The sequence below is a fragment of the Phyllobates terribilis genome, unplaced genomic scaffold (genome assembly GCF_046119375.1).
Source record: "Phyllobates terribilis strain yellow unplaced genomic scaffold, ASM4611937v1 Scaffold_9__5_contigs__length_417890890, whole genome shotgun sequence".
Lineage (NCBI taxonomy): Eukaryota > Metazoa > Chordata > Amphibia > Anura > Dendrobatidae > Phyllobates > Phyllobates terribilis.
In genome coordinates this window covers 383735774-383751638 of record NW_027362769.1, presented here as the reverse complement: position 1 = coordinate 383751638, position 15865 = coordinate 383735774, and the positions used below count along the sequence as shown (strand labels likewise).

General features: G+C 42.0%; 1 protein-coding gene across 1 annotated transcript; it reads right to left on the bottom strand.

The window, feature by feature from the left end:
* Window positions 1-4326: 4326 nt before the first annotated feature.
* On the bottom strand, window positions 4327-8484 carry PERCC1 (proline and glutamate rich with coiled coil 1). Its single transcript, XM_073645984.1, has 2 exons — window positions 8443-8484; window positions 4327-5904 (listed from the first exon to the last, which is right to left on the bottom strand). Exon 2 carries the CDS (start codon window positions 5889-5891, stop codon window positions 5079-5081), a length of 813 nt encoding a protein of 270 aa, XP_073502085.1. The 5' UTR covers window positions 5892-5904; window positions 8443-8484; the 3' UTR covers window positions 4327-5078.
* Between the last annotated feature and the right edge of the window lie 7381 nt (window positions 8485-15865).

Sequence of the window (15865 nt, the reverse complement as noted above, 5' to 3'; positions counted from 1 at the left end):
CCGGGGACCTGACAACCATTTCACTAAGTGACCACTTGCTATAAAAGCCAAATATTGTCCATTATTTTTTTATTTTTTTTTTTTAAATAATTTGACCCCATTGGCGTGCGAGAGTGGGTGTAAGGACGCGCCTGCGTGACTGCTTGTATGATCGTGGTCCAGCTTTGAACATTAATAGTGTCATTTCTTTTATCGGATTCTGTTCTAGAATGTGCTGCTGTTTCAATAAACTGTTTAGTTTACCTGCGACAATTCTCTGGAGCTTTTGTCATTTTATTATTTTATTATAAATTTAGTGTATTATCATTGATCCTGCCTATCACGCGTCATGACAGCTGGGGGTCTGCTGAAGACCCCTGTGCCTCTCATCATGATCCTTCAGTGAATGTCGGCTTGTGGCCGGCGTTCATAGGAGATTGTGATTTTTTGCTGAATCCTTGCTATGTATGGATCAGTCACAGCTTCAAGTCCCATACGTTTTGATCGCTTTTTCTTGAAGTGTTGCAGCAACAAAAAAAACCACATAATTCTGGAGTTTTGATTTTTTTCTCGTTACGCCGTTTACCGATAAGAGATTATATATATATATATATATATATATATATATATATATATATATATATATATATATATATATATATATATATATATATATATATATATATATATATATATATATATATATAAAATCTCTTATCGGTAAACGGCGTAACGAGAAAAAAATCAAAACTCCAGAATTGTATCTATCCCAAAATGGGATCAATTAAAACGTCAGCTCAGGACGCAAAAAATAAGCCCTCATCCAGCCCCAGATCCCGAAAAATGAAACCGTTACGGGGCTCTGAAAATGTTGACAAATTTTTGAAAAATGTTGGAATTTTTTTCACCACTACATGTTTGGTATCTCCGTACTCGTACTGACCTGGGGAATCATATACAGTCATATGAAAAAGTTTGGGCACCCCTATTAATCTTAAGCTTAATGTTTTATAAAAATTGGTGTTTTTGCAGCAGCTATTTCAGTTTGATCTATGTAATAACTGTTGGACACAGTAATGTTTCTGCCTTGAAATGAGGTTTATTGTATTAACAGAAAATGTGCAATCTGCATTTAAACAAAATTTGACCTGTGCATAAGTATGGGCACCCTTATCATTTTCTTGTTTTAAATACTCCTGCCTACTTTTTACTGACTTACTAAAGCACTTTTTTTGGTTTTGTAATCTCATTGAGCTTTGAACTTTATAGCCAGGTGTATGCAATCATGAGAAAAGCTACTTAAAGTGGCCACTTGCAAGTTGTTCTCCTGTTTGAATCTCTGAAGAGTGGCATCATGGGCTCCTCAAAACAACTGTCAAATGATCTGAAAACAAAGATTATTCAACATAGTTGTTCAGGGGAAGGATACAAAAAGCTGTTTCAGAGATTTAACCTGTCAGTTTCCACTGTGAGGAACATAGTAAGGAAATGGAAGAACATAGGGACAGTTCTTGTTAAGGCCAGAAGTGTCAGGACAAGAAAAACATCAGAAAGGCAGAGAAGAAGAATGGTGAGATCAGTCAAGGACAATCCTCAGACCACCTCCAGAGAGCTGCAGCATCAACTTGCTGCAGATGGTGTCACTGTGCATCGGTCAACTATACAACGCACTTTGCACAAGGAGAAGCTGTATGGGAGAGTGATGCGAAAGAAGCCGTTTCTGCAAGTACGCACAAACAGAGTCGGCTGAGGTATGCAAAAGCACATTTGAAGAAGCCTATTTCTTTTTGGAAGAAGGTCCTGTGGACTGATGAAACCAAGATTGAGTTGTTTGGTCATACAAAAAGGCGTTATGCATGGCGGCAAAAAAACACAGCATTCCAAGAAAAACACTTGCTACCCACAGTAAAATTTGGTGGAGGTTCTATCATGCTTTGGGGCTGTGTGGCCAATGCCGGCACTGGGAATCTTGTTAAAGTTGAGGGACGCATGGATTCCACTCAGTATCAGCAGATTCTTGACAATAATGTTCAAGAATCAGTGATAAAGTTGAAGTTACGCAGGGGATGGATCTTTCAGCAAGACAATGATCCAAAACACAGCTCCAAATCTACTCAGGCATTCATGCAGAGGAACAATTACAATGTTCTGGAATGGCCATCCCAGTCCCCAGACCTGAATATCATTGAACATCTGTGGGATCATTTGAAGAGGGCTGTCCATGCTCGGCGACCATCAAACTTAACTGAACTGGAATTGTTTTGTAAAGAGGAATGGTCAAAAATACCTTCATCCAGGATCCAGGAAATCATTAAAAGCTACAGGAAGCGACTAGAGGCTGTTATTTTTGCAAAAGGAGGATCTACTAAATATTAATGTCACTTTTCTGGTGAGGTGCCCATACTTATGCACCTGTCAAATTTTGTTTGAATGCAGATTGCACATTTTCTGTTAGTACAATAAACCTCATTTCAAGGTAGAAACATTACTGTGTCCAACAGTTATTACATAGATCAAACTGAAATAGCTGCTGCAAAAACACCAATTTTTATAAAACATTAAGCTTAAGATTAATAGGGGTGCCCAAACTTTTTCATATGACTGTATATTACCAGGTCCAGTTTTACCATATATTGAACATGGTAAAAAAAAAAAAAGACAATTATGGAATTGCACTCTTTTTTTTTGGAATTCTATTTCCCATTTTCCAGTACACAATGTGGCAGAATGAATGGGGTCATTCAAAAATAAAACCCGTCCCGTAAAAAAAAGAAGCCCTCATATGGCTGGAAAAATAAAAAAAAAAAGTTTTGACTTGACAACAAAACGAAAATGGAAAGTCGCCCGGGGGTGAATGGGTTAAGGAAGGAGGGCAGCAAATGTTCTACCTGCTGGTTTTAGCCCTTGCTTAGTAAAATGGGTGGTTCCAGACTTTGCACCGAAGGAGAAAGAGCTTTAATCAAGAAGTTGGTTGGTGATGGGTGTGTGGGGGGGGGAGGGTTTATAAATAAGTGCAGAAAATAATTGGCTGCTCAGCTAAAAATATTTGCTGTGTTGTAAAATGGCAAACAAAACCCGAAACGCCGTGGGAGGAAAAGAAATACCACCGTCCGCGTCGATCGTAGAATCACAAGAATGGCAAAGAAGCGTCCAAATATCATCTCCAGAGAGTTCAGAGAAGATCTTCAGTTACCTGTGAACCCTGCAACCATCAGAAGACGCCTACGTGAAGCCAAACTTCAAGAATCACTCGTGCCCAAGTGGTCAACACCCTGGTTCCAGACCAACAAGATGGATGTTATGAAGCGGCCGCCCGATCCCCAGACCTCAATCCCATGGAGAATTTGTGGATTGACCTAAAAAAAATGCTGTTTTTGATATAAAACCTAAGGATGCAAAAGAAGTGCGGAATATAGTGTCAGCGGAATATCTGTCTGCGGCGTCGGATGTTAGGGGACTCCATGCTGCACAGATGCAAAGCAGTTATCAGAAATAAAGGTGTATATGTGTATATATATATAATTATGTATAATATGTATGTGTGTGCGTGTATATATATATATATATATATATATATATATATATATATGTGTGTGTATATATATATAGGTGTGTGTGTGATATATATATGTGTATATATATATATATATACATACATATCAAAGCAACACACATCAGACATTTGAAAAATATATAATATTTTCTTTTTTTTCTATTTTTTTCTGTGCTTCGATGCATGTTTTTGGGGCTAAAATTTATTTATTTTTTTTCCTTTTTGCAATTGGGTTTCATTAAAAATTTGTTTTGCTTTTACAGCCTCTTTGTTTTTCCTTCACATTCAACTCTGATGTCGTCTGTGGTCATAAATCAGCAAAGGAGGCGCTCAGATAAAAGAACTAGAAACTCTCCTGTAAGACGTCAGAATGAGCTCACTGACAGAATCTCAGTTAACTCCGCTACCAATAGACAGCGCATCACAGAGGCTGTAGAAGGCAAATGGTGCAACATTTTTTTATTAAAATACAAATGCAATTGCAAAGGTGGAGAGCCCCTTTACTACCTTTCTTTTAGGTTTTATTTTTCTTCCCCAACCCTTATGTCGTCGGTATTGTAAACCCTCACAGGTGTCTGCCTGTGTGCTGTGATCTGCCAGGTCAGGACTGTGGCAAAACAAATTGTAGTTTTTAAAGCGGAGCTGTCAATCACGCAGCAGCCCCGCCCCCTGTGAGCTGCGCAGGGTTAAAAACGTTGTGGGGGATGTGGGTAGAGAAATAAGAAAATAGAAGACGTCAATTGTATTTTTTTTTTCTTTTTAAACTTTATTAAGCAAAATAAATTCTGATTATGTACAGAGCTAGGTATATAACATGTGGATGGGGGGTGATTGGTAGAATGCAGTGTACCGCAAAATATGTATATTGGGGTGGGGGGGTAATTGTGATGCTAACCCCTTGAGACCCATTGGCTGGGGTTCTCTGGTGATCTTGCACCCAATTTTTGTGAAATTGCATGGAATAGGAAACTACCATCTGTTTGGTCTCGGACCCTCTTGTTTGGGAAAGGTATTGCTTTTCAACCTCTGTCTGTAGACACCAGAAGACCTTTTCAAACTAAAGCTTTCCAGTAGGGTTCAACCACTCCTCACCCTTCCTCCTCCCGTTGTACTGATTGGGGTTTTGCAGATGTCCACCATTCACAAAGAAAGACTAGAAGCAATGGAATGAAACTGAATGGGAGAAGATAGAGATGGGATTTTAGAAAAAACTTTTTGACAGTGAGGGTGATCAATGAGTGGAACAGGCGGCCACGAGAGGTGGTGAGTTCTCCTTCAATGGAAGTCTTCAAACTGAGACTGGACAGACATCTGTCTGAGATGGTTTAGTGACTCCTGCATTGAGCAGGGGGATGGACATGATGGAGGTCCCTTCCAACTCTACCATTCTAGGATTCAGCCTACAGTCCTGTTATGGAGTTCAGCACCAGGATTGGTCCATGTTCTACCGGGTAGATGGATAAATGTTGCTCTAATTTAGAAAGTTTCTGATTCTCCTAAACTATCTGGAAATACATGATATATTTTGGACATGAATACTCGGGATCTATCTGCCGAATTCACTCATGAGGTCCCTTCCGGCGCTCTGTAATTCATGATGTGTGTCAGACGTCCAGTTTTCCAGGAGATCGCTGAAGTCCGGGGTGTTGGTGTTCAGGATGCAGGATGGTAAGGGAGATGGTTCCTTCCAGAACGAGAGGGGTAACATCCGTCTGTGCATGGGCACGATATGGGCATATTTGCGGTCTAGTCTGTGCAGCCTGGCATCTTTTCCCATTGCCATCTTTTGCCTGGTGTACTTTCGAAGACCAAAGTCGAAGAGCTCTGTGAGAGGACCAAGCTTTTTGGGATCTTCCTTGGTGCAGATGCTCTTTAATATCTTATGGTCTATTTCTACAGGGGGCGTGAGCGGGTGGAGGAAATCTCTATCGTGGTCTTTGCTTTGTGCCATCTTTACCAGGTCTTGGTAATACAACTCCTGCCCACCATACATTCGAGGTGTGAAGTAGTCTTCGTAAATATTGCAAGAGTCCGGGTCTTCTTCTTTGGTCTTCTGTCCAAAATATCTTTGAATGTCGTTGCTTATGAGCTCTGAAAACTTGAGAAGCTGCTCAGTCATCTCTGTAGGACTTTCTCCGGTGAAGGAATCATGGCTGTTTACGCTGTTGGTTGACCTAATATCTTCTTGCTCTTCACCGTAGGATAAGTCCTCCATCTCATCCTCTTCTAAAAGTTCATCGTCTTCTTCTGAGGAATCTTGGAAGTCCACATCCTGGGTCAGGGCTGGAAAGAAGAATGGATGTTGGAAGGGTGGAGGTAACTTAAAGTCTGAGAGGTTTCTTATGACACCAGTTGCCATTGTGTTTTTAAAGCTGCCAAAAAAAAGAAACTTGGTTAAGTAGAGTCATGACATTTAAAGTTTAACGGCCTACCCTCCCAATTTTCTCCTCTGTTTGGACCATCACCACTGCACTATTTACCAAGTGGGAGCAAACAACCATTTTAATAGGAGCGATCTCACGTGTAAGCCCGAGTTTAGGACATTTCATGGTCTTTTCCTTTTATGATGGGTCAGTATTGTAGACCCTGGATTGCCACTGTACTTGTGTGGGGTTGTGTACTAGGCTCCACTCTACGAGTACATGGCTATAGGGAGTAGTCAGACCCGGGTTCTTGTGTCTTAATGCATCTCTGTTGCATCACAGACTCGTTTTATAATGACACATGGTAAGTAGGGACCTGTTAAAGGTATCTTCTCGCAAGTACAGTCCTATCGGCAAGCGTGTCGATATAGAGCAGGAGAAGCTGAGAAGATTGATGTACAATTTTATGGGGTAAAGATTTAGTATAACTTTTTATTGATGTGAAATCCTGCTTATTCTAAGATCAGGAGTCCAGTGGGCGGTCCTAATAAGTGACAGTTATTTGTGTAAGATTAGGACCACCCACTGGACTCCGAAGCTTAAAATGAGCAGAGCTTTAGATTGATAAATTACAGGTTATACTCGATCTTTTTCCAACAAATGTATATATCGATCTTCTCCGCTCCTCTTGCTCTATAATATGCCATGTTCAACGTGACAGGTTCCCTTTTAAAAAGCATCGGGACCCAAGAACTTCAAAAGTTAGACCAATATAGCTGAAGAAGCCCAACCTACGCCTGAAAAATCTAACGCGCGAGAGATGGCAATGCTTATGCTTATGCTCATGCTTATGCTCATGCTCATGCTCATGCTCATGCTTGAGTACAATCCAGTAAAACTATAGGAAGATCTTAAAGGGTGCTAACACTAATGCAACTTTTTTTTGCGTTTTGTAGACAGTAACTATAGAAAACACATGTGTCTGCAAAGGAGCTGTGTGCACAAAACAGTAGGAGATTATTTTTTTTTATTGTTTAATCATTCCTTGCATAAAACGAGTACGTGTCATCAGAATATCCGATCAAGTAATAAAAATCTTATTTTAATTTTTTTTTTATATATTTTAATGCCCAGGTATTTCAGAAGATTCAGTAAGAAATTATTAACATTTTCATTTAGTAGAAGGTAAAATATTAATATAGTCATTTACTATCATCCCGGAGGATCTGTTCCGTTCTCTAAACATTAGCATTGTTACTTCACTCTGAATTTTTATGTTTATACTCTGAAAAAAAAAAAAAAAAAATATATATATATATATATATATATATATATATATATATGTATATATTATTTTTTTTTAAACGGGAAATTTAACAAAACGATTTCAGATAACTTTATTTTAAACTAAAAATCTATTTATTTTCGTTTTTATCTTTTATTCTATTTTTTTAACAAATTTATTTGCTATTTTTCTTTCTTTTTTTTTGCTATCCCAAAAATTTTTTTTGCTTTTTTATTTTATCCAGTTTATAATGAATAGTAGCTGGAAAGGAGTCAAACGGAAGAGCCCTTTATCACACATCTCATTCAAGTGAACGGATCCTGTACTGGAATATTTTATTTCTGTTTTTATGATCAAAAATCGGAAATAACTGCTGGACATGTGAACGGAGTCGTAACAACTCATTGAAAAAGAATTCATTTTTTGGTAATCTGGCATTCAGGATATCTGATAATCTGGCAATTGTTTAAGAACTGAATGATAATTTGATAAAAAAAAGACACAAAGAGCAGAGATAAGCAAATGGTTAATTCCTGGTAAAAAAAAATTAAGAACCTTCTTTTCTGTAATTAATCTTATTTGATCCATTTTTCTAAAAATTTGTGCAGCTGTGATAAACTATTTTTTTTTTACATTTTAGAAGAGAAAAAAAATAAAAACCAATTTGCTTTGACATCAAGGTAAGAAAAATCTTAGTGTTAATGATATTGAACAACATAATTCACATCTATAAAGTCATACAAATAATATATTGATTTTAATGATTATTTTAAGCCTGAAAAACAAATCTAAAAATTTGGACTAAAGGGCGGGGAATTGCTTTTAAACTGTTTTATAGACATTAACTTTATATCGAAGTTAAAATCGCCTATAACAACAATTAATTTTAGACTTAGGTTTTAATTTATGGTTTTGAAAAAAAATGGTCGTTGAAATAAAAAAATGCATTTATTCAAATTGTAAAATTGTGTTTCAACTTTTCCAGAATTTACATTTTACCGATTGAGAAACCAAATGAAAAAATAAGACAATGAACTTAATAAATATATATATAATGTTTATAAATTAAAAATTGAATAAAACTAATTCTTATCGGAGTTATTGTTTGGCCAGTGTTTAAGCCCCCCCCAAAAAAAAGAATGCATTTACTAATAATATCAGTTTAAAAATATTTGTGTGTGTGTATTTTGTAAATTTTGTCATTTTTGGATTTTTCTTTTTTTAGTAAATTTGTAAGATTGAAATGAGCCGAGACGACTCACCTTCTTGTTTGCTGGGTTCCCCGTTCTATAGCACCTGAGGCTTTAGATAAAGTATTTATAGGGGAGGTTGGCGCTGACAGGTTGACAAATATTTGATAGGGAGTATTGTAATCGTACACTCGGCAAACACAGCAGGGATTTGTTTTAGCACCCGGCAACCGGTGGAGCAAGGGGAAGGGAGCAAATTAGAACGGATGGTGACTTTTAAGTTAATGGTCAATTTGCCAGGGAATTCTCAAGTGGTGTGCCTGTGAATTCTGCTATTAAGTCTGTGGCCACAGATGCCTGGCCGCCCCTTACACTTGTACGTATGGCCCTTATCACCGGGACTGATCTCGGGCTCAGCCCGGCTCTGACAGATTGCTGGAAAATTACATTTCATGCTATTTTGACTTCTGGAGTAGGGATCTTTTAAAGGACATGATGCTTGACAAACAGTTAATATTTATATAGACACTTTGCCAGTCGAGCGGAAGGACTGACTGCAACGCCGGACACGGACAGGACCAAAAAATGCAAAAAAAAAAGTCAATTATATTCTATTTTATTTATTTTTTTAATTTTTAGATGTTTTTGATTTATTGTAATCCGTAATGTCTGGTCTCTGTTCACAAAGGCGTTATGAACTATGAACGCCGCTGGCACAATACGGACTCTTTTGACTTATAATGAGGTCTGTTGGGTCCCGCTCCGGTCTCCACTGTCCTGATGAGAAAAATGGCTGCTCTGTTAGGGGCTTCTGATGCTGATGTAAAACAGAACCTTAAGAACTTTAAACCTGCTGATTACATAAGAAAGTGTATGCCCGGCAGCTACCTTTCTGACTGTACCATAAACATGCATGCTCGTCTTGGCTGAGCGTGCATGTTTATTATACTGTTAAAAGTCAAAGGATTGGACAGATTAAATGCCAACATGGCTTACAGAAACCACTCGGCCAGAGAAGAGTGGGCTCTCCAGCAAGTACAAAAGGGGACCCTCCCATCATGATGTCATCTTGCCACCTACCCATCACTTCTGGAACAAAAGAGGTCCCAGTGGGGAGAGAACGCCTTGTTCTCTGAGTAATGCAAACCTGAGCATGTATATAGGGCAATCTCAATTGGGGCTTGAGGTGCAGCTTTTCGGGTACAGCTTAAATGAGCCATCTTTGAAAGCTAACTGGTGGCCGGGGAACTTTGATAATTTTTTTTCTTACTACACATAAAGTGGGGAAAATAAGTATTTGATCCACTGCCGATTTTGCAAGTTTTCCCACCTACAGAGAATGGAGAGATCTGTAATTTTTATCGTAGGTCACTTCACCTGTGAGAGACAGAATCTAAAAATAAAAAACAGAAAATCACATTGTATGATTTCTACATAATTAATTTTCATTTTATTGCATGAAATAAGTACCGTATTTTTCAGACTATAAGACGCGCCCCAAATTTTGGGGTGGAATATAGAAAAAAAATATTTTTAGAAGATGGGAGTCTGTCTTATAGTCTTAATAGGTACAGTATCTTACCTGGGGGGCGGTGGAGGGAGGGTTACAGGAGGCAGGGTCCTTCAGGAATCCGGTGCTCCAGCAGCGGGGAGTTGCGGTGGAGCAGGATCGCAGGGCCCTCCGTTCCCTCCCTCAGGAACCTGGTGGCTGCAGCAGAAGAGATGGCTGGGGGCCTGGCTGAGGGCTGGGGGCCCAATAATTGAGCCACCTTTGTTGCCTTCTCACCAAGCTTCTTGCCTGTTGTCCTGTAGCCCATCCCAGCCTTGTGCGGGTCAACAATATATTCCCTGGTGACCTTAGACAGCTCTTTGGTCTTGGCCAAGGTGGAGAGGTTGGAGTGTGATTGATTGTGTGGACAGGTGTCTTTTATTCAGGTAACGAGTTCAAACAGGTGCAATTAATACAGGTAATGAGTGCAGAGTAGGAGGGCTTGTTAACCCCTTCACGACTGATGATGTATAAATACATCATCTGTCTTGTCCCTGCACTCCATGCTGGCTCCGGCGATGAGCCCGCATGTTTTCAGGTACATGACAGCTGATCTGATCAGCTGTCATGTGCCCCTAGAGGCTGCGGGTGGATCGCAATCCACCAGGTCCTGTTAACATGTTAAATGCTGCTGTGAAACTCCGTCATAAGACCCACCCATCGGCACGCTCGTCACATGATCGTGGGGCGCTGATGGGTTGGCATGTGGTTGTCATAGCTGATCTGCTATTAGCGCTGCCCAGCGGTCGGCATTCATAGCAGATGGGCATTTTTGTTACACATAGCAGGGCTGAAGCCCTACTGTGTGTAGTACAGGCGATCAGACGATCGCAGCTTCAAGTCTCCTATGGAGACTATTGAAGCCAGTGAAAAGTAAAAAAAAAAAATGTTTTTAAAAATATTAAAAACAGGGGGGGGGGGGGCTCTTGGTTCACACGTCTTCATCCCTGTGCGCTGCTCCTATGCTCAATGAAGATTGAATGTGCAGCACTTCCGGTTACAGAGGTAGTGATGTGCAGACCTCTAGTAACCGGCTTGCGTTTTTAATGCCGCCAAATCCTAAATTAAAGGGGAAACGCCTTTTTGACGATTCAGATGGAACACAAGTGAGATAAATACTATTCAAGTATTGTCAAAGGGGAGCTGAGGTTACCAGTGCATCCAAACCGCCAGCTATGGAAGGACAAACCACTGGTTGCCTTGATACACCTGCTGAACCTCCAGTACAAGTGAGTTATCTGGAGGTTCCTCCCTTTGTTTCTCTCCCTGTTTCCATCTGTCTTCGGTAGTATTTTTCTTATATGATCCCTTGTTCTTATAGGACAAGGAGGTTCCTAAGAGAACCATGACACCTTCGGCCCCTAAGCAAAAAGGGAAAAGATGTGCCATCTGTAACACCAAACTACCGGATGCGTATGGGAAACATTTATGCACGGACTGTTTTGCCAAGGTGGTTAAGGAAGAACATTCCTCCTTTATGACCAGCATAAGGGCAATAATAAGAGAAGAGGTCCAGAATTCAGTCATGGAATTGGTTTCCCCACAAACTTCCCAGATAGCTCCCAGGCAAAAAAAGACCACGATGGGAGATGGAATCCAGTTCAGAGAGTAGGAAGAGTTATCAGATTACTCTGATGCTGAACAAGAAGGAAGGGAAGGATCTATCTCAGTTCCCCCAGAAGAGAAAAATAAACTTTTATCAGCAGTGAGAAACACAATGAAAGTTGAGGATACTCACCCGCTCTCCTCAGTACGGGGTGAAATGTTCGGAGGTTTGAGTACCCGTATGAACAGAGTATCCCCTGTTAATAATCCTATTAAAGCCATGATATTAGAGGAGTGGGAAGACATAGAAAAGACACTAATCATTCCCACACGTTTCAAATCACGCCTGCCATTTGAACCAGAGGAGATAAAATTATGGAAAGAAGAAATCCCTAAAATTGATAGCCTGATAGCCAGGGTAGTGAAGAAAACATCCATCCCTTTTGAGGACTCCTCATCTTTAAAAGACCCTATGGACAGGAAGGCCGACAGTCTTCTCAAAAAGACCTGGGAAACCTCTGCTGCAATAATAAAACCTAACATAGCGACTACCTCAGTAGCAAGGTCCATGGATATATGGTTAGACAAATTAGAAGGTCATCTGAGGAAGAAGACTTCCAGAGATGAGATCCTGGATTCCATTCCATTACTAAAAATGGGATTTATGGCTGATGCCTCAGCCGAGTCAATTAGATTTTCCGCAAGGAATGGGGCACTTTCTACCATGGCTAGGCGGGCAATATGGCTTAAAACCTGGTCAGGGCATAGCCACTCCAAGAACAAACTGTGTTCCATCCCCTTTTCTGGCCTTCAAGTATTCGGTCCAGTGTCGGACGATATGTTAGAACGGGCCTCTGATGAAAAAAAGGGATTTCCGGAGGAAAAACCTAAAAAAGTATAATCCTTTTGCAGGCCTCGTTCCCATTAAAGACCAGAATATGCTGTGAAAGGGAAGACCGGTAGATGGAGGTAAAGGAAGGAATACTTTTCCCAGTGCGGCCCATATAAAAGATCAGGTATCTGACATGGGCAAGACCTTCCCAAATCATCAAACCCCAGAGAGCTTCAGGCAGTCTGGGAAACACTAAAAAGATGTCGGGCAGATCTAAAGAACCAACACATCAGAATCCTGTCAGACAATACCGCGACAGTGGCCTTCCTCGGACATCAAGGGGGACCAAGACATCGCCATCTGCAAGCCTTAGCAGGAAAGATTTTTCAGTGGGCAGAAGGGACAGTGCTATCAGTAACAGCGATACATCTGAAAAGATCTCAGAACTCGGTGGCAGATTTCCTCAGTCGAGAAACAGTGCAGCAGTCAGAAGGGGGACTAAACGGGGAAGAATTCCATCGCATAACACATTGATGGGGAACTCCTCAGTGGGATCTGTTCGCCACAAGAAAAAAATGCAAAAACTACAAAATTCTTCTCCCTCAATCAAAAAGACAGGCCGGCAGGGGTAGATGCCTTGTCCCAGAAATGGGACATGGACCTGGCATATGCCTTTCCTCCCTTGCCCTTAATTCCAGCAGTGCTAAGGAAGATACAGGAGGACCAAGCCAAAGTATCAGTAATTCTACCTTCTACCTTTGGCCCAGGAGAAGCTGGTTTCCTTTACAGAAAAAGGAAGGAAGGGCCTTTTAACCTCTTGTCTGTTCCTGTCCCTATCAAGGATATCAAGGACGACCTGATGATGCTGTCATGATGTACTTATTACCGGTAGGACTAATGCCTATTTTTTGGTTGCCACAACATTGCAATAAAATGCAATAACAGGCGATCAAAGCATTATATCTACCCTCAATTGGTATCAATAAAAATATCCTCTCAGGGTGCAAAAAATAAACCCTCACCTGGCCCCAGATCCCGAAAAATGGAGACTCTACAGGTCTCGAAAAATGGGACCATTTTTTTTTTAAAGCAAACTTTGGATTTTTTTTTCACCACTTAAATAAAAAAGAACCTATTCATGTTTGGTATCTTCGAACTTGTAATGACATGGAGAATCATAATGGCAGGTCAATTTTAGCATTTAGTGAAGGTGGTAAAAAACAATAGTGGAATTGAATTTTTTTTTGCAATTGCACCGCCCTTTGAATTTTTTTCCCGTTTTCCAGTACACTATATGGTAAAACCAATGGTGTCGTTCAAAAGTACAACTTAAAAATAAGCTTTCACATAGCCATATTGACTCTGGGAAGAAGAGGAGCAAAAAATGGAAAATGGCCCGGGGGATGAAGGGGTTAACAAAAACAAAAAGCTAACAGGTCTGTGAGAGGCAGGATTTTTGCTGGTTGGTCGGTGATCAAATACTTATTTAATGCAATAAAATGGAAATTAATTATGTAAAAATCATACAATGTGATTTTTAATTTTTAGATTCTGTCTCTCACAGGTGAAGTGACCTACGATAAAAATTACAGACCTCTCCATTCTTTGTGGGTGAGAAAACTTGTAAAATCGGCAGTGTATCAAATACTTATTTTCCCGACAATATGTACTATAGACCCGATATTCATTCTACTTCTCCTGCCCTAATTCTTACTTTCGTACTCCACATGCGTCGGCCGACCTCGTACTTCCTTTGGTTGCTGTTATGCACCTGCCCGGACTGACTGGCGTGTGTGTGATTTAGTGATCCCACTGTGCCATGAACTGGAGAGTGCCTGGAGGGGCGTAACTAAGTATCTACCCGATCCGACCAAGGTCACACGACGGCTACGACGCCGTGCACCAGGGAGCAACCGAGCCGAGGGACCAGGTGCTACTCCAGGTCAGAACCCGGACACGGCTGTTGACCCACACCGGGGAATACAGGAACAGGCAGGTTAGAGCACAGGCTGGATAGGGTCCAGTACAGACTGGGAGACTGGTTCAGAGCCGCAGATGCGGTAGTCAAGCAGAGTAAAGCGAAACCGCAGGTGCGGTGGACAAGGCTGAGCAGAGCGAAACCGCAGGTGCGGTGGACAAGGCTGAACAGAGCGAAACCGCAGGTGCGGTGGACAAGGCTGAGCAGAGCGAAACCGCAGGTGCGGTGGACAAGGCTGAGCAGAGCGAAACCGCAGGTGCGGTGGACAAGGCTGAGCAGAGCGAAACCGCATGTGCGGTGGACAAGGCTGAGCAGAGAGAAACCGCAGGTGCGGTGGACAGGGCTGAGCAGAGCGAAACCGCAGGTGCGGTGGACAGGGCTGAGCAGAGCGAAACCGCAGGTGCGGTGGACAGGGCTGAGCAAAGTGAAACCGCAGGTGCGGTGGACAGGGCTGAGCAGAGCGAAACCGCAGGTGCGGTGGACAGGGCTGAGCAGAGCGAAACCGCAGGTGCGGTGGACAGGGCTGAGCAGAGCGAAACCGCAGGTGCGGTGGACAGGGCTGAGCAGAGCGAAACCGCAGGTGCGGTGGACAGGGCTGAGCGGGCAGGAACCGCCGGAGCGGTGGACAGGGCTGAGCGGGCAGGAACCTCCGGAGCGGTAAGCAAGGCGGAGCAGGGGGGAAACCGCCGAAGCAGTGAGCAAAAGACAGAGCGGAGGGAAACCGCCGGAGCGGTGAGCAATGGCAGAGCAGACGGGACAGGGCTTTGTTCACACGAAACAGACTGGAAGGGAAAGGCAGAACCAGATACACACGAGGCACTTGCAAAGAAGTAGCGAGTGGACTCCAAACTCACAAACGGAAGTACAGCGACAATGAGTAGGAGTTAGGTGCAGGTTCAGACTCTGCAGAAAAAGGGAAGATATGGATATAGAGCTGAACAGGTAACAGGCTAGGAGAGTGTTCAGCCAGGAACTGACACTACAGCGAGACACAGGAGCGAATCTGGGTATACGGCCCCCAGAAAGGCGGACAAGCAGGCTAGAAGACACAGATAACAGGTCTGGGTATACGGCCCCCAGAGGGCGGAACGAACAGACAGGCCTGGAAATACAGCCTCCAGGAAGGCGGACAGGCAGGAAAACAGAACGGGACCTGGCAGATTAGAAGCAAGGAGCTCTCTGAGGTAAGAGTTACTCAGGCATCAGCTCCAAGGTGGAGCTGGGTTAAATATCAAGTGACAGACAGCAATAGGCTGGGAGCGCATTAGGGGTGTGCCCATGGCAGCTACAAGAAACAGGAAGTGACCGGGCCGCCGCCCTAAGCAGTCAGAACAGAGACAAACAGACAGCATGAAAAGAAGCCAGGCTAGCAGACTGGACTGAAGATCAAGTTTGCGATCTTGCATAGTGGGAGATGGTGCACTATGCAAGCCCGCCGCCTGGTATGTTACAGTTGCCTTCGCGTAAATGTTGCTGATGGACTTTAGTTAAAGCAAATCTATGAACAGTGGGGAAAAAAGTATTTAGTCAGCCACCAATTGTGCAAGTTCACCCACTTAAAAAGATGAGAGAGGCCTGTAATTGACATCAT